Genomic DNA, 22,948 nt, shown 5'->3' on the forward strand with positions numbered 1-22,948 from the left:
GTCTTTGTGCTTTGGTTCTTTACATAAAACTCCCTTTTTACCTTTTGTTTCCTGGGAAAAACTTATTTACTTGGGACTCTTCTTGGCAACCTCTGCAGGAAGAACACTTTCATTGAACCCTAGCACTGTCCCTAATACCCTTCGTCTGGACTGTCATAGCACCCTGTGAATTTTTCTATGTCATTTTCCATTTTATATTTAAATTGTCTTTTTACTGGCTTATATCTCCCACTGGCAACCTAAACTGGCAGAGGCTGATCAGATCATAAATATCTTTCTACTCCTAATGCTAGGGTCAATACCTGGTACAGAATATTTACACTTTTTGTTTAAATAAACTGAGCTGACTTTCTTCTGGTTGGTTATGTTCTGAGGCCCTATCACTAAAACTTGGTCTTTTATCTCAGAAGTTGAAGCCTCCCTTGGAGCCAGCTGCAAAGTTCCCAGAGCCCTAAGAGCCCCACAGCCAATCACCTACAAAGTGGGCTGTCCTGAGTCAGCATTCCAAACCCAAAGTCCAGAGTTGGAGCAGAAGCAGGAAAGGCACAATGGAAGCTGCCCCATCCAGGTTCATGTTCCTCCTATTTCTCCTCACGTGTGAGCTGGCCCCCGAAGTTGCTGCAGAAGTTGAGAAATCCTCAGGTAAAAGAAACATGTAGTTGGATGGCCACAGAGTGAAAGTGTTCTTAGGAGAAAGTAAGGTAGCACGGTGGTTCTCTGGGTACTTTTGTTCCACACCCAGAAAGCTTTCCAAGAAATCGTGGATAAGATGCATTTTTAAATTGTACTTTAGGTTCTGGGGTACATGTGCAGATCATGCAGGATTGTTGCATAGGTACAAACACGGCAATGTGGTTTTCTGCCTCCATCCCCCCATCACCCATACTATATCTGGCGTTTCTCGCCATGTTATCTTCCTGAACCTCCCCACCCCCTGCTGTCCCTCCCCAGCCCCCTCAACAGACCCCAGTGTATGATGTTCCCCTCCTTGTGTCCATATGTTCTCATTGTTCAACACCCGCCTATGAGTGAGAACATGCGGTGTTTGATTTTCTGTTCTTGTGTCAGTTTGCTGAGAATGATGGTTTCCAGTTTCATCCATGTCCCTACAAAGGACACAAACTCATCATTTTTTATGGCTGCATAGTATTCCATGGTGTATATGTGCCACATTTTCCTTGTCCAGTCTATCATTTTGTCTAGTGGAGAGCAGGGAAATCTGGCAGTATCCTTCAGCGACAGAGCATCAGTAGGGTCACCTGCCATATGTTAGTAAAAGTATTATGCCTTGGAATGCTAACATTACTCCTAGAAATTGTGCTCTCCTCCGCCTTAGTATAGAGATAAAAGGTATAGATGCGCTCATTATTTAGAGCTGCTGCTTCTCGCTTCAGTACCCTGAAATTTTCTGCTTCTCTCTCTAGACGGTCCTGGTGCTGCTCAGGAACCCACGTGGCTCACAGATGTCCCAGCTGCCATGGAATTTATTGCTGCTACTGAGGTGGCTGTCATAGGCTTCTTTCAGGTAAGTTCAGCTACCCTACTTGCAATTCCTCCAAGAGCTAGAAATGTTCTACCTCAAGGGAGCCGCAGCAGCCACCTGCTGGCAGATGACACTGCATTAGAAATGGGAGGAAAGGGAGACAGCCACACTGTTTGCTTTCATCTTGTCCATTTGGACCTCTTACTTTCAAGACATTCCCAGGCTCTAAGTTATAGATTTCTCATACTTACTTCAAGAGCTCTGAGACTATGGGCTGGACCTGCTCGCCTATCGATGCTCTGAAGCTCAAGGCAGTATCTGCAGAAAGAACGCCTTCATGGAGCCCTACCATTGCACTTAGCGCATTTGGTCTGCACTCTCATAGCACCCTATGGATAGGCAGGGGCCAGAATGAACCCAGTTTATATCATCTGGCAGCCCTGTTTCCAGGATGCTGAAGCCCCTGGACATTAGTCAGTGCACAGCCTTTTAAAGCCTTTCCACAAATAGGTAGGCTCTCATTCTTCCTTCTCTTTGCGTTCTCTGAGAGGTTAGAAAAGGATGGCATTTTGTATATTCAAGGTGTTAACCTCCATCTTCCAGACTGGCTGCGTGGATAATAAAGGTATCCATAAATGAGACTGCCTTATTCCAGCGTTTTCGTCTTTCTCCGGGGTGGTAGCATCTGGCAATCCTCACAGCTGATCAAGCCCTACTCTGTCATAGCAGACCTTCTTGTCTGTTTCCGTTCAGCAATTCCAACTTCCGATTACCCTGTTAATTCTGTGTACACAGCTGGAAATCACTGTATTGAGATAGGAAGATAGGGAGTACATTTTTCAGGGATGAGAAATCTGAGCTGTAGACAAAAGCACCCTCAGAAAGATGGGGAAGGGGCAAGAGCTTGGAACTGGAGGAGCGTGCAATAACGTAAACAGCCGCCAGATGCCACCACTTTATCCTTGGGCAATTCCATTTGAAGGAGCAGAATAAGAGAGGAGGCCTCAATTAACTATTGCTCATGGCCTGTAGTGAACTCCACACACTATTTCAGAAGAGCAGACACCAGCTCTCTCGGCTTGACCCCAGATGCAAGACTAGTATGTTTGTCCATTCTCATGCTGCCATAAAGACATACCCAAGACTGGGGAATTTATAAAGAGGTTTAATTGCATCACAGTTCAGCATGGCTGGGAAGGCCTCAGGAAACTTAGAATCATGGCAGAAGGAACCTCTTCACAGGATGGCGAAGGAGAGAATGAGCACAGGTAGGGGGAACGCCAGGCGCTTATAAAACCATCAGATCTTGTGAGACTCACTCACTGCCACGAGAACAGCATGCAGGAAACTGCCCCCATGATCTCCTTACTGCCACCTGGCCCCACCCTTGACATGTGGGAATTATGGAGACTACATTTCAAGATGAGATTTTGGGTAGGGACACAGCCAAAGCATATCAGCTAGCCATCTTCTTTTCTCCTTGCATGTCTCCTCCGTCAGCCTGGGGAGTTGTAGGGTAGAACATGTTTGTTCCTGTTAATTTCCTGGAGCTGCTGTGGATAAAGGTCTCATGACAGCAGGGAAAATGATTCCACCCTCCATAGAAGGCCTGGAATCTTTGCTCAGAAGCAGCTTCTGCGCCTCTTCCTACAGGCCTGGGCTGCAGAGTTGGGTGCATGAACAGCATCTTCATGTGCAAAGCTCAGGCTTATCTACAGTGGCAAGAGAGGGACGGTCCTTACCTAGCCTGCATAAGCTTTTGTTAAAACTTCTAGCCGGGCGCGGTGGCTCACGCCTGTAATCCCAGCACTTTGGGAGGCTGAGGCGGGTGGATCACGAGATCAACAGATCGAGCCCATCCTGGTCAACATGGTGAAACCCCGTCTCTACTAAAAACACAAAAATATTAGCTGGGCATGGTGGTGCGTGCCTGTAATCCCAGCTACTCAGGAGGCTGAGGCAGGAGAATTGCCTGAACCCAGGAGGCGGAGGTTGCGGTGAGCCGAGATCGCGCCATTGCACTCCAGCCTGGGTAACAAGAGAGAAACTCCGTCTCAAAAAAAAAAAAAAAAAAAAAAAAACTTCTAAGCTTTCATTTTAATTATGTTTTTTTTATTTTGGGGGGGCCTTTTGATGGCACCCATTTCATATTTTTGCATTTTTTTCCTTTCTTCCACAAATGTAACCAAAGCCAAAACTCAGGAGACAAGAGTCGGTGAGAGGAAAAGCATGCTTATGTGAAGAGTCAGTAAACCAAGAAGACAGTGGACTAGCATCCTAAAGTACATCTTGGCCAGGCACAGTGGCTGACACCTGTAATTCTAGGACTTTGGGATGCAGAGGCGGACAGATTGGCTGAGCTCAGGAGTTCAAGGCCGGCCTGGGCAACATGGCAAAATTCCATCTCTACTAAAAATACAGAATAAATTAGCCAAGTATGGCGGTGTACACCTGGAGTCCCAGCTGCTCGGGAGGCTGAGGTACAAGTATCGGGGGGTGGAGGTTGCAGTGAGCTGAAATTGCACCACTGCACTCCAGCTTGGGCAACAGAGTGAGACTGTTTCAAAATAAATGAATGAATAAATAAATAAATAAAGTACATCTGAAGTCACTACCAATTTTAGGCTCTTTGTATGTTAAGAGGAGGAAGGTGGGATCCAGCAATAACTGGCAACCATAGGCATCTGGACACCAGCAAGGGTCCCAGGAGGCTGGGAATTTCTTTGTCCCTGGTCAGGCCACAAAGCACCTATAAATCTTTAACACAGCATAGTTAGTTGTTTACATACTGTTCCTTTAATCCCAGAATTAGTTTTAAAAACTATATAACTGCTATTTTTACATATTATCTCAGTGCCCTAAAATTATTCTAACCTACATGCAGGAATGGGTAAACACCCCTTAAGCAAAAATAGAGTTGGTTATGTTAGCTCGTTTGCTGTTTCACTGTTAAACAAATTGTTCCCAGAACAGTTGCTTCTCAAATATATCAATGACAGTGCAGCCAAGCTAGGCAGGTCTTCATGATTTTGAGGCCTCTCTCAGCTCCTAGTAAACCTCAAGCTCTATCACAAGGCTTGACAGGAGTCTTAAGCTCAGCTACAATTTCACGGTTACCTATTCACAGAGCCTGGGAAATTAAAAATGTCACTGCCAATTTAACCTACACTGTTAGAGGTAAATCATCGTGTGTTACTGGGGAGTAAATCAAATCTATGATTTCTGGTAAGCATCATAGCATACTTCTTTTCCCTATCCTTTGTCTCTCTCTTTCTAAATAACCATTGTGGTATTATTTTTTTCTCTTGTTTTTAGGATTTAGAAATACCAGCAGTGTCCATACTCCATAGCATGGTGGAAAAATTCCCAGGTGTGTCATTTGGAATCAGCACCGATTCTGAGGTTCTGACCCACTACAATATCACTGGGAACACCATCTGCCTCTTTCGCCTGGTAAGTTGGATGGGTAGCTTGAGCTTTCTCCCAGGTTTTCGTTAGGTTGTTCACTCATAAACTTGTGAGACTGGAAAGGACTCTGTGTCTTCCACACTAATCATGATGCCAAATTCAGGGACGTTGTTGACAAGGATGATGACTCAATTCAAGCTTCCCAAACAGGTTACTGTAATGAAACGGGAAGAGGACAGGAATGGAATTTGTGGTACTGTTTTGTTGCTCAATAGCTGCATGACTTTTGGCAGTCACTTAACATTTTTAGCTCCAATTCTTTCCTTTATAAAATAAAAGAGTTATACTGTATCATCTGTAAGGTCACTTTGAGCTCCAAAATTTTTATATTAAATATTTGGAGGAGTTCATCTATGGTCTTCAAACATTTCTTTATTAAATACTTCCTGTATTCCCTATGCAAGATACTGATAATAAAAACCTGTTAAATATATTCTCCACTCTCATAGATCTTAGTGAATGGTAAGGATTGTAAACATAATATGCAACTATCTATAATACAAACAGAATCACTATGGGCAAAGTTTTATCAGGGTTCAAAGGATAAAAGCAGTGTGGGAATTCTGGAAAAAAAAAAAAGAAGAAGGAAAGGTAAAAAAAACAGAACTGGAACTTAAAGAATTCATGACCAAGGGGAGAAAAGACTTAGGAAACAATGAACAGGCCAACCTGACTGGATCCCAGGGTACATATTGGGGAAAATGAATATAAGACAAAGAAACTTGATTAAAATCATATTGTGGGGGAAAACGTAGAATACCGCTTTAATGAGAGGTGTTTGTCCTGAATTTGGTTGTCACTAAAAAGCCCCTAAAGCCCTTAAATCAGGGGAATAACATGAACAGAAATGTGTTTTACTGGATTATTTTGAAAATGAGGCACAGGATGGATTGTTAGGTTAAAAGGCAAGAGAAGAGGGAGTTTGTGTTAGGCTGACAAAACAGACCGTGTGATATGTATTGAGAGTCTGTAATAGAGAGGTAGCAATAGAAATTAAAGAAGAGGAAGATCCTGTGATCATTAGATATCAAAGTTTTGGAAAGGAGGCAAAGCTTAAAGCCAGGGTGTCTGGGAATAGTGAGGGCATGTGCAGAATGGGGATTTCTGATGCTTTCATTGGTTATTGAGTTCTACTTCTCGGTAGAATATCAAGATAAAGATGTCAAGAGTTCACAGAAAAAGAGAAATTGATGCAAAAGAAATTTTCAATGTTTTGGGACTGAATTTTGTGCCCTATCTAGCTTCCATCCTTTCTTTCTCTTTTGCTTCTCATTGAAACTTCTTTTTTTTTCCTATACATACATATCTATGATAAAGTTTAATTTGTGAATTAGACATGGTAAGAGATTAATAATAATCAATAAAGAACAATTATAACAATATAACGTAATATATTTTGTGCCGTCTTTCTCTAAGCTAGACACTGCTATCTAGCTTATGCCCCATCACACCATTAAAACTACATTTATCCAGATCTGCATGGCTTCCATATTGCCAAACTCAATGCACCCTTTTTACATCTTATTTTACTCAACATTTCTGCCCTACTTGATGCTAGTGGCTACTCCTTCCTTTTTAATGTTCTCTCTTTCCTTGAATTCTAGGAGCCGACTTCTGCTGATCCTCTTGCTGAAGTCGACTTCAAGATCGACTATGATCCATAGTCTCCTTGAGACCTTCTCTTCCTGTATCTACAATGCTGCCTGACACAACACTTTTTCTAAGCTAGGTCATAGAACCCATGCTCTGAAAGGCAGAGACCGTTCTGTTCAGTGTATCCACAGAGCCCAGAACAGTGCCTGCCATGCAGTCGGTGCTCACTCAGTATTTGATGAGAATGAATGTATGAATGAATCAATGAATGAGTGAATATGTTCTACATAAGAAATGCAATTATTTTGCATATTCCACTATTATGTGCTGGCTGAGCATTTAGAATATTTTATCCCTAGTCTAGACTTCTCTCATGTTTCAAACGTTTCCTGGATACAAGCCTTTTTATACCCTCATAAGCACTATTAAAATGTTCAAAACTGAATTTATTGTCTGCACCTGCCAATCATGTTCCTCCATCTCAGATGTCGTTTTATTAAATGGCTATGTTCATTTGGTCCTTCGTTTTTGCCAGCTGTATCTTCTATTTTGAATCTATCTTCTCCTCCACTCCTTCTACCTCATTCTGGATTTAGGTTCGTAGCATCATCGGCATAAGTAATTTCAATAGCTTCTTAGCCGATCTCCCTTTACTACTTTATACACGGTTTCTAGAATGGTATCACAATGATGCATTTAACATAGAAATTTGACCATGGCACTCCTCTCTTTAAAATGCTTCAATAGTTCTCACTTCTTACAGAATCAAAAGCGAGACATTTAGTGTTATAAACAGGCTTTGCTGACCTGCCTCACTGCCTGCTTCTCAATTCCTTTGTCCATCCAGCGTCCACCCTGGGCTTTACCCTCTCAGTAGCCAACCATACACATTATGATCATCCAATTCCATGGTCTGGCCTAGACCATTCCTTCTGTCTAGAACGCCACTGCCCAAGGGTCCGCTTTCACCTGGCCTCACCCGGTTGACTCCTCATACTCCAGTGAACCAGTTCAGGAATGTTACTCTTCAGGAAGCCTCCTTGGAATCTCCAAACGGGCCTAAGCATTTAAGCATTCCTCTATATGTGATTTCTTTCTTCTTTCTCCTTCCTTCCTTCCTTTTTTTTTTTAATTTAGAGACAGAGTTTCACTCTTGTGGCCCAAGCTGAAGTGCAATGGCGCGATCTAGGCTCACTGCAACCTCTGCCTCCCAGGTTCAAGTGGTTTTCCTGCCTCCCAAGTAGCTGCGATTACAGGCGTGTGCCACCATGCCCTGCTAATTTTTTGTATTTTTAGTAGAAACGGGGTTTGACCATGTTAGCCAGGCTGGTTTCAACCTCCTGATCTCAGGTGATCAGCTCACCTCGGCCTCCCACAGTGCTGGGATTACAGGCGTGAGCCACTGCACCTGGCCAATTTCTTATCTCTATTTTTATGTACCACTTTATAGTTCATATCGTATATTTATGTATCTGTCTCCTCTATTACTCGCTTAGGCTATGGCCTATTCAAGGTTGGAAACTATGACTTATTCATCGTTGTATTCCAAAGGGCTATGATACACCTCTGGGACCTTGAAGGCATTGGGAAGATGCTTGGGGAACTGAACTCCCCTCCGAAAGTATGTCTGAGGTTTTGTGAGCGCCCCTCAGCAACCTGTTTCCCACCTGCACAGTAGTTGCTGGTTTGCATTCTCCCCAGTGTGAAACAGGATTATATCAAGTTCTTCTGTGAAAACCTTTGGTAAGGAATATATGGAAGTTTAGGCAAATGCCTTCCGTGTGGCCATTGAACCACTGGTAGAAATCCTTCAATACAAAAACTCTAATAAGCTACACTCCACAAGTACTTCCTTCCCAGTTTTCTGTTTGTAGGTCTTGTAAGACCTGATTTCAAAGGCTTACTACTACCAAGATACACATATGGGGAAGAAAATCAGGTGCAGTTACTTCCAACATCTCTAAGGCTTAACATCCTCTCAAGAGAGCATTGGCTCTGCTTACAATGGATTCCTTATAAAGCCTCCTTGGTGACTTCTCCGTTTTTCACTCTTCTTTAACATCTGTTTTTTGTTTACTGCTGGTGACAGACCTGCTCTAAATGAACTCTTGGGATCTTTGCGGGCAAGATTATTTATGTGCCATACCAGAAAACAGACAAACTGGTTCCTGCCTGCTTAATTGGCAAGGCTGGAAGACGCTCAACTTTTGTCATGCCAGCTTTCAGATAAATACTTTTTTTCACAGTTTACACTTTCCAAAGTTCGGTGCATATTTTAATAGGACCATTATTCAAGAGTTTGGATTAACTTTTTTTTTGTTTTTTTGAAAAGAGAGCATCACCCACGCCTATTCTATTTCACACTGGGAAATGTGAATGTATTGAAAATTTTCCGGGAACGTCTTTCTTTTTAGATCCAGTTTGTTTAGTTTGCTTGTTGGTTTTTAGAGCCTAATCTATGATCAGCGTTCTTACAATATCTGACCATTTAATTTACACAAGAATCTGACCAAGTAATTTTTATGATTCTGGCAATAAGGAAAGTTCCATGAGAGATTGGTTTAGTTGCCCAAAATCTCACAACTATGAAATAACAGACGTCCGATTCATACATTGAGGATTACAAATCATACCCTTTTTTACTGTATTATAGTGGCTTGCTAAAGCACTTGACCCTGAAGAGAAACTTTGTTTTTATACTGGATTCTATCTATTGGCCCTCATTCCAAAGCCTTTTTTTTTTTAACCATTTTCTCTTAAACTATTTCTCTATCCCCCCAGCATTCCTTAATCAATCTGCAGAATTACTTACCAAGATTTAATCTAGACATTATATAGTTTCTGAATTTACAAAATTTACCATTTTAAGAACATATTTAGAAATAAGCTGAAATAATAATTAAGTGAAAAAAAACAACAAGCAATTGATATTACTCAAGGCTTGAAATGTTGGAGTAATAAAAGGCCAGCCAATGCTGTATTTATGGAACACATCATTCTCCAAAAATAGTTCAGGCCAACTATATAAAAGTAATCCGGAAGAGTTTAGGTAAAATTCATGAAAACATAATAAGTTGCATTTAACAACCTTGCCGTTTGAGGGCACAGCCCGTCTTTTGTGATTGTAACAGCAGAGAAACTCTCCAATTTTTCAATAGGACCCTTACTGTTGCCCTAGCACAGAGGTAATTCCCAGGTTAAATAAACTATGAATCTGTCCTAAAATGGAACTCGAAATATTATTTGAATGTTTACCCTGCTTTGGATTTCTTCAGTCACAACTATTTTAGGAAACATAATTGACCTAACTTTGACCTAATGGGATAGAAGTGAAAACACAGTGCAGTCACCCTTTTTTCCTTTTACTTCATTTATCGGATGACTATTATAAGAAATACACCTCACCAGACAAAGAGAAGCAGAAGAAACTAGTACATGAGAATAAACTGATAAGAAATGCAAGAAAATATGTCAGATTATAAAACATTTATTTTCTTTTATTTTTTATTTTACTTTAAGTTCTGAGATACATGTGCAGAACGTGAAGGTTTGTTACATAGGAATACATGTGCCATGGTGGTTTGCTGCACCTATCCACCCATCATCTAGGTTTTAAGCCCCACATGTTTTTGCTATTTGTCCTGACAGTCTCCCTCCCCTAGCCCCTCACCTCCCGACAGGCCCCGGTGTGTGATGTTCCCCTTCTTGTGTCCATAATGAAACATTTTTTCTAAAGTATATATTTACTAAATATATGATAAGCTAAGCAACTTACAAAAACAAACCAAGGACATGAGGACCTTTGTTTAACCAATGATTTCTCAGTGCCACCAAAGATATTTAATGCTGTAACTGTGATGTAAACTAAGACAATTTTTGATACATTTTATAAAATATCTGGGTTGTTAGAAAAATCCATGGGAATTCAAATGAATATTGCTAAAATACTAATGAAAAGAAAATAAGGAATTACATCTCTTGGTACCATAGAGTGTGTATAACAAAATAATCTACTTCAGATATGCTTGAGGAAACTCAAAATTATATTTTAAGGTAGCAATTTTTCCAGTTTACTATTTCTAGTTTTCTTCTGGTGCTGCTTTTCTCTGGAATAAAAATATGATATCTTAAGTAAAATTCTTTTCAAAAAACTGAAAAATAGATATTTTAGAAAGTTTTTCCAGCTCTTGGTTCCAGGGTTGGATTTTCTTTCCAGCACATTATGCAAACAATTCACTTTACAGAGGGAGATCCAGAAACCCTAAACATGAATGTTCCAGAGTTTATTCGTTTAAGAAAAATGAAAGATCGGGCATGTTTTGTTAAAAGAAGTACAACGAACTGGAGAGAGGGTGGCTTTTATTAAAGCTCTGTTGCGTCTTGGAGAATGTTATCACCACTTAGCATCCTCCGCCTCCAATCTCGGGCATTCCTTCAGTCCAGAAACACCTGGAGTGACTGGCGTTTCCTGTTCTCCCTGTTCTGGGAAGTATGAGGGACTGCCGGGAAAAAAGTACAGAGAGGGGGGACTCTCGGCCCCTGCGCAGCCATGTCAGCTGAAGCACAGGCGCCAGGCCTAGGAGTTCTTAGAAAAATAATCAGGAAGCACTTAGACACATCAAATATTAAAAGAGTCCTGATTGTGATGATAATGATGATGATTTTGGCGGTTGCAAATAGCAAAGCCTTAAGTATGAAGGAAACATGCCAGCTGGAAATACAGGCCGGTAGCAGCATTAAGGATCCAGAGGACCTGCAAATAAACACGTTTTTCCTGTGCTGATTTTGTTTCTCTACTCATTATTTCAGATATGGGCAGGAGAAGGGGAAGGAGGTGGTAGGAGGTGGGCAAGGATCCACCTCAGACCTTTTCTCTTGCTTTCATGTTTTACTTTGTTTTGTTTTTTCCCCAAGCTTTCTACTAGAAACTTCGTGAATTTTTAAACAATTAAGAATACACAAGGTGTTCACATTTTTATCCTGTGGTTTTGACTTGTTTCAAAATTCTTTTTTAGATCTACAAACGTTTCTATACCTCGGCATTTATTTATTTCATACATTTAAATCGTGTAAAGCAGTCCCAAAATAAAGAGTGCTGAAATTGCCATCTGAATACATGGCTACAATTTGTGCCTTAGTGGGTATAGCAGGCACTCAACCAATAATTATTAAACAAATGGATTGCAAGAGAATGGCTGGATCTAACCAGAAATTAACCATATGGGTGCCCTGCGCATCTTCAAGGCTCCTATTGCTTTTACTTACCCCAATTGGACCCTCTTGAACAAAAGAGGTGAAAAGGGCTCATCGCCCAGATGACAATACAGAGAAAACTTGGATTCTTGCTGTTTAGTGACTTTACTTTCCCTTTGCCTGAATTCCCTCCTCCATTAACTAAAGTGAGATCTGCTTCTGATGTTACCGGGTAGACTGGGAGAAAATATCCTGGAGACAAAAGGGTGATTCTGATGACAGGCAAGATCTTATTGGGCAGGACCCATACACACAGCACATGGAGGGGAAAGGGGTAAGGAAATGTCCAAGGGTAGGTGGCCCAAGGATCTCAAAAGTGATGCAAACTATTTTAGGAAATGGACAAAATTGTTCAGGAACTGGCACTAAACATTTTCATCTATAGGCATGGATCTAATGGATCTATCTTCTTTTTTTCTGAGACGGAATCTCACCCTGTCACCCAGGCTGGAGTGCAATGGCGCAATCTCAGCTCAAGGCATGAATCTATCTATGGATGGTGGAGACATTATCTTTGTGTCTTTATGGGCATGAGTAGATTGGGGAAAGGAAACAGAAAACTGAGAACGATGATTGGAAGAATGAAGTCCTATCTTTCAATATAATCTGGGTGTGGTGGAAAGGTTGTTCTGAAACACGACTCTGGGATAATGGATCATGTGGGTAGACAATCCTTTCCACCAAAGACTATTTTTAAAAGTTAAAATGTGTGTGTGTGTGTGTGTGTGTGTGTGCATGCGTGCACACGCGCCTGGAGGCATTGGAGAGCTACTAAAAGAGGGAAAATGTCTGAGTCAAGATTTAGAGGAAGATGAAAACCCAAAAACATGAACCTTGCGTTGAGGGCTGCTTTTTGTCTAGAGGGCTTTGGTCAGTTCCAGAGGCAGCAAAGAAGCTAAGAAATAAATTAGCATTTTGAGAGCCTAGGAATTAGAAAATTAAATGTTGGCATCCAGGCCTCACAAGGGGAAGTCAGAGGTGAATCTTGGGCAATACCTTTCTCATCCCCTTTGAATCCTACAGAGCTGTACCTAAAAACAGGGATGAATCATAGTGCATAAGCCCTCTTGAGGGCTGCAGCACAGATGCAAATCATTTCAGCATCTGAAATCCGATTAGAGTGATTATATTTATATATATATACACACACACACACACACAAATAACACACATGCGCCTACACATGCAAATATATATACATGTGGAATATGTACAGTCCACTCTTAGCCATGCCATACTACATCTAACACTTAACAAAATATAGCATGCTAACAGAAGTCAGACAAAAGTGAGATTATCATCAAAATAATCTCAAAGGGACAATCATAAGGTTCACAGCTAACTTCTCAATAGCAACAGTGGAATGCAGAATACAAAGCATTGTATCTTTCAAATACTGAAAGAAAATCCCTGCTAACTTTAGAATTCTGCCCCCAGCAAAAACAGCCTTCAAAAATAAAGGGGAAATAAATATATATTAAACAGCCAAACTGGGAGAATTTGTCACTCAACACACCCAACTCACAGTAAAGAAAATAGTAAAAGGTGTTCTCTGAGCAGAGGAAAGAAAACCCACATCGAAGCTAAAAAATACGGGAATAAAGAGAAGCCAAAATGTAAATATGTGCATAAATGTAAGTGTATATTGACAGTATAACAAAAATCATAATATTTGGAATTAAAACACATGACACGCATCATGTGTAAGTCTTGAATGTTGAGCCGGAAAATGGAATTTGAAAGAGATAAACTGTATTTGCATATTCTAATGTCTACATTGTCCAAGAAAAAGGTGAAATTGCCAATTACTATTGGTGCTGAGAAGCCAAAAAAATGCATGCTGTATAATGTATTCCGGTAATCCATAAGGAAATAATTAAAGCCTATGTAACTTCTAAGCCAAAAAAGGGAAAGAAGAAATCATATACTCAGTCCATTCAAAGGTAGGCCAGAAATAAAGAAAAATAGAATTTGAAACACATAGAACCAATGGAAATGTTAAAAATTAAATACATCAGTAATTTCATTTAATGGAAAGAATCCAATTAAAAGACAGAGATTATCAAGCTGGATTGAAAAATACAACTATGTGCCTTTTGCAAGTGACACAAGTAAAACACAGAATGGATATGTGCCACAAAAACACTTCCAAAAGAAAGCTGACAAGAATATATTAGTCCCAAACGAAGTAGACCTTTAGGCAATAGGCATTCTTAGAGATAAAGAAGAACACTTCATCATTAGACAGCTTCGATTTGTCAAACAAAGTTAACAGTTCTAAATCTGCATTTATCAAACACATGTCCTGATACTGTAGAAGCACCGACTGGCAGAATCGAATGAAAAGATTGTTAAAGCCATAACGTAATAGAAAATGTTAACACTCTTTTAAATAAGGTAAACTGGTTAAAAAAATAAGAAAGATATAGAAAATTTCAACTGTAAAATTAACCAAGTGACCTAATGGACATATATAGAATACTGTATTTAAAAACTGTAAAATAGACTTAATTTTAAAGACACAAGTAATTAAAATGAATATATAAAATAAAGCTAGAAATCAATAAGAATATAACCAGAAAATCTTACAATTTAAAATTAAGAAATACATTTCTAAATAACTAATAGTTTAGAGAAGAAATAAAAACAAAAAATTAGGAAGTATTTTGAACTGCATGATAAAAATTCTAGATATCAAATTTATAAATGCATTTATAGTCTTCTAAGGAGGAAATGTATCGATTTCAATGCATTTTTTGCTATTTACCAATTTAAAACTGGACAAATATTAGGATTCGAGATTTCAAAAACATAAAAGCATGGAATGGCCCTTAAATTATGATGTAACCAGAACCCAGCACCCACCACTTACCCAAAGGTTCCCTATGGGTCGGGGTTGGGGGGTTCCTCACTATAGTTTCTTCCATGGGCTCCAGAAAAATGTTAGTAAAAAGGGGTCCTGATCCAGATCCCAAGAGAGGGTTCTTGGATCTTGCAAAAGGAAAAATCCAGGGCAAGTCCACAGGGTAAAGTGAAAGCAAGTTTATCAAGAAAGAAAAGAAATGAAAGATTAGCTACTCCATAGACAGAGCAGCCCCAAGGGCTGCTGGTTTTCCATTTTTGTGATTATTCCTTAATTATATGCACTAAGGGGTGGATTATTCATGTCTCTCCTTTTCAGACTATGTAGGGTAACTTCCTGACATTGCCATGGCAGTTGTAAACTGTCATGGGGCTGGTGGGAGGGTAACACTGAGGTCTACCAGATGTCTTGCTTGTCGCCATTGTGGTTTCGGTGGGTTTTGGCCAGCTTCTTTACTACAACCTGTTCTATCAGCAAGGTCTTTAAGACCCGTACTTTGTGCCAACCTGTTCTATCAGCAAGGTCTTTAAGACCTGTACCTTGTGCCAACCTGTTCTATCAGCAAGGTCTTCAAGACCTGTACTTTGTGCCAACCTGTTCTATCAGCAAGGTCTTCGAGACCTGTATCTTGTGCGAACCTGCTATCTCGTCCTGTGACTTAGAATGCTTTCAGTCGCCTTTCAGGAGTATCTTCTTCCCTGAAGCTTTCCTTCTCTTCCTTAGTGGGCCTGTGGTTCTCCTGTGACGACACCTGCCACACCATGTAGGACATTTCTCTTCACTTTTTTGGATCCTACAGAACAGTCTGTTCCTCTGGGCAGGGAACCCTTCTGACTTATCTTTCCGTCTTTAGAGCTTTAATCAGTGCCTGTCACATGGTGGGGGGTCTAAAAACATTTATCAATACATGAAAAAAAAAGCTGGAATAGTGACTTTATCCTTTTTTGTGTTACCCAGGTGGATAATGAACAACTGAATTTAGAGGACGAAGACACTGCAGGCATCGACGCCGCCAAACTGAGCAATTTCATTGAGATCAACAGCCTCCACATGGTGACAGAGTACAATCCTGTGGTAAACAGTATTTCCCGTCCCCCGCCCCTTCGGAGCCTGAGTCAGGGAAGGTACCGGTCTTCACGCAGAGGTCTCTTCCTCCCAGAATTCCGGTTCTTAAACCAATCATGTCAGGAACTGCCATTCATTGAACACCTACTATATTGTTCATGTTGCTATCCTTGCTGCACCTTTATGAGATTGGACTTGTCCCTAAAGAAACAGAGAAAAGTTAAATGAACCATCACACTGCTAGCAAGGAAGAGAACCAGCATGCAAAGTTAAGTTGACTGACTCAAGGCCAGGGGCAGTGGCTCTCAACTGTAATGCCAGCCCTGGGGGAGGCCGAGGCCTCAGGATCGAGTGAGCCCAGGAGTTTGAGAATAGCCTGGGCAACATACCCAGACCTTGTCTCTACAAAAACAAATTTTAATCAGCCAGGTATGGTGGTGTGTGCCAAAAATAAACTAAAAGTAAGTGAAAGACAAACAAAAAGAGTTCAATGAAGCCCAGTGGTCATACGTTTGGATGTCACAGCAGTGTAAAGTTTCTGTAATTGTTTCCAAACACCCATTTCATTTCCTGTTACTTGTGGACCAGTGACGAACAGTTCCTGGTCTGGCAGCAGCTGCGAACCACGCTTTGACTAACGCATCCCGACACCCTCGCCATGCCTCAGCTTCTCTCCCAGTGCGTCTTCCTCTGGAGTTGCATGCTGCGTGCAGTCTGGGTAAAGGTGATGCTCCACCTCTCCTGATCACCGTCCGGCCTTCTAACTCTCTCTGTAGCCTACAGCGTAGTCTATAGAATTATCTTATGTGTCCTGTCCTTTATTTTCCCTGACACGGATGATAGAATCTCACAGAGTATTAATTTCTAGTGATCTACATCACCTCAAAATGCTGTGCCTTCTGTTCTCCAGTGACAGTACTTTACAGGCATGGTATGATTTTCGAGAACTTAAAAAGCCCTTTCATCCTCAGTTTCTCATTTAATTCTCACATCGATTTTTTTTCTTTTTTTGAGGTAAAAGAGAGGAAATTATTGTGTCCATTTTATAAAGGAGAACATTCCAGATCCAAGTGATGACATCATTCAAGGTCACATAATGAGTAAATAGACAAGGCATCATTTAAGAAGTAAAAGCAACTGTGGTGCATTAGCACATATCGCCTACTTCCATTTCACAGTAGACGAAATGGGAGTCAGAAAATTTAAGTAACTTCCTCAAAGCCTATTGCTAATCATTTCAGCTTCAAAGGCACCCTACGTAATTGCCCTTGCTTTTGTTTTGTTTTGTTTTGTTTTGTTTTGTTTTGTTTTGTTTTTGAGACGGAGTTTCGCTCCTGTTACCCAGGCTGTAGTGCAATGGCGCGATCTCGGCTCACCGCAACCTCCGCCTCCTGGGTTCAGGCGATTCTCCTGCCTCAGCCTCCTGAGTAGCTGGGATTACAGGCACGCGCCACCGTGCCCAGCTAATTTTTTGTATTTTTAGTAGAGACGGGGTTTCACCATGTTGACCAGGATGGTCTCGATCTCTTGACCTCGTGATCCACCCGCCTCGGCCTCCCAAAGTGCTGGGATTACAGGCTTGAGCCACCGCGCCAGGCCTGTCCTTGCTTTTTTATGACTGGTGCCTGTGACTGAATCCTCTGGTTTGTCTATTGCCCTACACTGCCTTCGATAGAAAACACCTCTTTTCTTGTTGACTAAATTCTGGCCCACCTCTAACACCATCTTTATCTCTGTGGAGTTGGTGACTGTTTGTACTTCTGCCAAGACTCCAAACACATAAGCCTCTGGGCTGTTGGCAGTAATAATGAAAAAGGCATTCTTCTGCATGTGGGGCCAGAAAAGATGATTTTATTGTCCCTGAGCTATGGCCCCCATGTCCTGGCATTTTGCAAGCTAGCTCAGGCAGGGGCAAGAACTGACCTTCCTGGTTTCTTATGCCTGATCTGTCTCTCAATTTGCAGAGCAATGACATACCTTTTTAAAGTTCCATGTGATTAGTGAAGGCAGATTATATCAAGAAAAAAATCAGTAAGCATGTCTTTAAAGAAGCAAGTTCAATTTTTATTGCTACTTTTTTTATTTTCTGAAAGTAATATTTCTCTCATTTGGAGAACTGCCAGTTCTACTCTAGCTATTTCTCATCTGCCTCTAGTGCAAACATATGCACCAGCAGCAACTGGGCAGAAAATCCCAGCCATGTACTTGACCTGCCATGCACTTTTAATCCACACACTCAGTACCTAGCATCGAGGTGAAATAATCAGGCTGTGTCTGTTAGGATTAGACTAATCCGTGCTGCTATGGCCAGTCCCTTCTGCTAAGATAACTGTACCTTTTGACATCTTCGCTTTTATTTCTTTACTCTTCCCAAGAATTATCCTCCATCTTATCTGTAGAATAGCGAATGAATGCTCTAAATTTAAGTAGCAGGATTTAGTAACACAAGAGTAAATAATGTACCATCCAATCTCCGAAACGTAAAATCTAAAACTTGATTTTAAACTTCATGGAAAAATCTTTAGGAAAGGACCCATTGTGCCCTCCTTGCCTACATATTACCCGCGCCCGCCCCCGCAGCCAAAAGAGCTGGGGAACCTCTACAGAAGTGTGTAACTTCAGGGAGAATTCTACCTAGCTGCTCCCTTCCCCATCCTCCTACAGACCCTGCCCAAAGGTCGGTTAACCCACCGTGTTCTCTCTTCCTGTGTACACACTAGTTCGTAGCAGTGCTTTCTGCATTTAGGGGAGGTGAAAAGAAATAAGACTGGTTTGAAGGAGACTTGCAACATTATTTCAGGACAGTGAAATGAAGGGAACCAGTGCCATGGACTCCCTTTTTCCTCTCCTCACTCTGACTGGTGGCTGTTCCACTCCTCTAAATCATTGATAACTTCATGGGAAATCACCTTCTCTAATCTGCAAAACAAGGTCAATGATTCTGGTCTCCTGAAGAGCTCGCCTTCTGCTAACCTTTGGTACACTGTTTAACCACATTTGGGATTAAATTGGTTTATATGGGGTTTTGCTATCCACTGTGCATGACGCAGTCCATCCTGATGGTCAAGAGCACGGACTCCAGAGCCAGACCACCTGCGTATGAATCCCAGTCTGCCATTTATTTGACTTTGGGAGAATTACTTAGTCTACCTGTGCCTTGATTTCCTCATTTGAAAGACTGGGACCTTGAAGATTATGATACTTATTATATGTTAAGAGTTGAGGACAGTACCTTCCACATAATAAACACTCAATAACTATGAACTACTAATAGTACTCGAAGGCTACATTTATTTATTTATTTTGAGACCGAGTTTCTCTCTTGTTACCCAGGCTGGAGTGCAATGGCGTGATCTCGGCTCACCGCAACCTCCACCTCCTGGGTTCAGGCAATTCTCCTGCCTCAGCCTCCCGAGTAGCTGGGATTACAGGCATGCACCACCATGCCCAGCTAATTTTTTGTATTTTTAGTAGAGACGGGGTTTCACTATGTTGACCAGGATGGTCTCGATCTCTTGATCTCATGATCCACCCTCCATATGTTACATAGTGTATTTGTTGTCTATTGCTAACAAACAGATCACTCCAAATCATAGGAGTTTCAAATGAAAAAACTTTGATAATCTCATGCAGTTTCTGCAGGTCACCCAATGAGGGGAGGCTAGGGCTGGGTGCTTCTGGTTTGGGGTCTCTGGGGAGGTTGCCGTCATTGGTCAGGGCTGCAGTCATCTGAAGGCTTGTCTGGAGCTGGGGATCTGCTTCCAAGATGGCTCCTCCATATGACTGGTTAGTCAGTGCTGGCTGCTAGTAGAAGGCCTTACTTCCTGGCCATGTGTTTCTCCTGAGAGGACTGCTTAATGCCCCACATTGGGGCTGGTATTTCTCAGAGTGAGAGATGCTAAGAGAGAGAAGATCAGAGACCTAATATCTTTTAAGACTTCACCTTGGGCTGGGCGTGGTGGCTCACACCTGTAATCCTAGCTCTTTGGGAGGCCAAGGTGGGGGGATTACCTGAGATCAGGAGTTCAAGACCAGCCTGGCCATCATGGTGAAACCCCATATTTAAAAAAAAAAAAAAAAAAGACTTCACCTTGGAAGTCACACTCCATCATTTCTGCAACATTGTCTCACTTACTCAGTTCAGCGCCATTCAGTGTGAGAAGGAAGGATCTACACAGTTGCATGAAAACAAGATGGTGAGACTTACTGGGAGGCATCTTGGAAGCTAGTTCCATTTGTGTCACCAGTGGCCAGCTCTCATCTATGTTTCGGTCTACCGTTTCACTCCCTCCCAGCCACTAAGGCGTTCTTCCTCTCTCTCTCACTCTACTGTAACACGTTTCGACTTGCCAGACTGCAATTGGGCTATTCAACAGTGTCATTCAGATTCATCTTCTCCTGATAATGAACAAGGCCTCTCCAGAGTATGAAGAGAACATGCAGAGATACCAGAAGGCAGCCAAGCTCTTCCAGGGGAAGGTAAGGCCAGAATGGGAATATCCTATTGTATACACACCACCAGGACACTAGGAAGAGGGAGGTGGGGCTAGGAAGCTCCAATAAATAAGGAAAAGAGCTATGATTAGGAGATAGCAAAGCAAGAAGTAGGACACAATAAATCAGATTCTTTGAAATTAGAGATGTTGTATTTTATCATATTAAAAGCATATCTAATGATAGTGATTACCATAGTGATTACACTTCCTGTAGTGATTAAGTCTGGGTCTTTTTCTGCATTGATTGGTAGAGAGAAAATAGAGATCCAAAGAGACTGAAAACAAAATCACCTATAAGTCCCAATTTGTTTAATCCTTCCCATAATTTCTTAGAGATTTAGACCTCAGGGCTTATTTCTCATATAAAACACCCGTCAAGTACCTGGTGGCTACTGAATATCCAATGAGTATTTCTTTCTTCCCCTCTTGTCCTTTGTGAAGTTCTGCTTGATATCACTGAAATAGTCAAACTTCAACCGCTGCAAGGCTGCTCTGCCTAAGTAGTGACTGTTCTAATGAGGAAAACCAGTCACAAAATAAGCTGCCTTTCTGCTGGTTGGTTCTCTAACACTGGAAGTATTTAGTCTTACTAAAAGTAGACAATCAACTGATCAGAATATTATAAAGAATATTTCTACTTTGGGTTGAAGCTTTGATTGAATAATATAAAATAGTTTACATTTATCAAGCCCTTGCTATATGCCAAAAACTAAATAAACGTATTAATGATTTACCTCATTTAATTTCCCCCACCAAAAGCCCATTTTGCCAATGAGAAAGCTGAACCTCAGAGAGGCTGAGTAATGTGCCCAAACACACAGCTGGAGAGTACCAGGGGCAGAATTTAAAACTTGCTCTCTGCTCCTAACCATTAGACTATACTTCCTTTCTTAGTCGCTAAAATATTCTCCATTTCTATGTTCTTACAATTAGATCAATCTGGTCAAAGGGATAAAACACCAAAGCAACACAAAATATAGGAAATTCATTTATTTAACTTATTTTAAGTTCAGGGGTACATGTGAAGGCTTGTTGCAGAGGTGAACTGTGTCACAGGGCTTTGTTGTACAGATTATTCATCATCCACGTATAAAGCCCAGCACGTAATTGTTATCTTTTCTGCTCCTCTCCCTCCTGCCGCCCTCCAGCCCCAAGTAGACCCCAGTGTCTGTTGTTTCCTTCTTTGTGTTCATGAGCTCTCATCATTTAGCTCCCGCTTGGAAGTGGGAACAGGTGGAATTTGGTTTGCTCTTCCCGCATTAGTTTGCTAAGGATAACAGCCTCCAGCTCCATCCATGTTCCCAAAAAAGACAGGATTTTGTTCTTTGTTATGGCTGCAAAAATTTTTTTTAGCTCAACACTTAAATTGCGTGGTGCAGGCCATAAATTCAGTCAGTGTAAGCTGCAACAATTACAAGGTATCTCTTTATCCCGAGGACCTCAGGTAGAACTTTTTCTTTTAAATTTCCCCAACTGCAGATTCTCTTTATTCTGGTGGACAGTGGTATGAAAGAAAATGGGAAGGTGATATCATTTTTCAAACTAAATGAGTCTCAGCTGCCAGCACTGGCAATTTACCGGACCATCGATGATGAGTGGGATACACTGCCCACGGCAGAAGTTTCCGTAGAGCATGTCCAAAACTTTTGTGATGGATTTCTAAGAGGAAAACTGTTGGTAAGTGTGAGCCTGCAGGTAAGCAAGTTGTTTTCTTTCTATATCCCTTTTATTTCCTGTTGAAGAAGAATCCTTTGGGCTCAGAGAGTGGGGAGGGCCAAATGTTGGTTAATGGATACCAAGTGCAGCTAGATAGGAGGGATGTCTAGTGTTCCTTAGCACTACAGGGTGGCTGAAATTAAGAAAAATTTATTGTAGGTTTTCAAATAGCTGGAAGAGTAGATTTTGAATATTTCCAACACAAAGAGATGATAAATGTTTGAGGCGACGGATACCCTAATTATCCCGATTTGGTCATTATACATTGTATATATGTATAGAAATATCACTCTGTACTCCATAAAAATGTAATTATTATGTATCAATTAAAAATAATAAAAGCAAAATAATTAAAGTTAAAAAAAAATTATGTGTGCTCTACTGGATTTGATTAAAAGCAAAAGTGTATGAGGATATGGTGGCCAGATCACGATGCTTGTTAGGATACAGTCGTGAGACTAGAGCTAGAAAAGCATTTTTGGAAAGGCCTTGCATATGCAGAGGCTAAATCTTGTACTTCAGCATTTAGTTTAAAGTATTAATGGGCAACAAATCAAACTTCATATGAAAGAGTTCATGAGATAAAAATTAAAGATGGATTTAGGACTTCCAGGAGTAATCAAACAGCTCAGTTTACGAATCCCAGAATGAACTCCAAATCTAAATATCATTGTGATGTTTTCCAGAAAGAAAATCATGAAGCAGATGAAAAGCCTCCAAAGGTGGAACTCTGACTTCTCCCTGGTACTGCATACGACCAAGTGTCTACCTTATATAAAGTAAAAAGGCCCAACTCAAGTCTCAGAGACACTAAACAACAGGATCACCAAGCCTGCAGACCATACACACACACAATCACACACACGCACACAATGACACACACGCACACACACACATCACACACACACACACAATCACACACACACACACACGCACACAATCACACACACACAATCACACACACGCACACACACAATCACACACACACACAATCACACACACACGCACAAT

General features: G+C 41.1%; 1 protein-coding gene across 1 annotated transcript; it reads left to right on the forward strand.

Moving 5' to 3' along the window:
* Positions 1 to 530: 530 nt before the first annotated feature.
* On the forward strand, positions 531 to 22,064 carry ERP27 (endoplasmic reticulum protein 27). The gene is made up of 6 exons (XM_078337942.1): positions 531 to 642; positions 1,425 to 1,525; positions 4,799 to 4,936; positions 15,618 to 15,734; positions 20,079 to 20,204; positions 21,701 to 22,064. The coding sequence occupies exons 1-6, from the start codon at positions 549 to 551 to the stop codon at positions 21,959 to 21,961; spliced, it is 837 nt and encodes a 278-aa protein (XP_078194068.1). The 5' UTR covers positions 531 to 548; the 3' UTR covers positions 21,962 to 22,064.
* The last annotated feature ends 884 nt before the right edge of the window (positions 22,065 to 22,948 follow it).

The sequence above is a fragment of the Callithrix jacchus genome, chromosome 9, assembly GCF_049354715.1.
Source record: "Callithrix jacchus isolate 240 chromosome 9, calJac240_pri, whole genome shotgun sequence".
Taxonomy (NCBI): domain Eukaryota; kingdom Metazoa; phylum Chordata; class Mammalia; order Primates; family Cebidae; genus Callithrix; species Callithrix jacchus.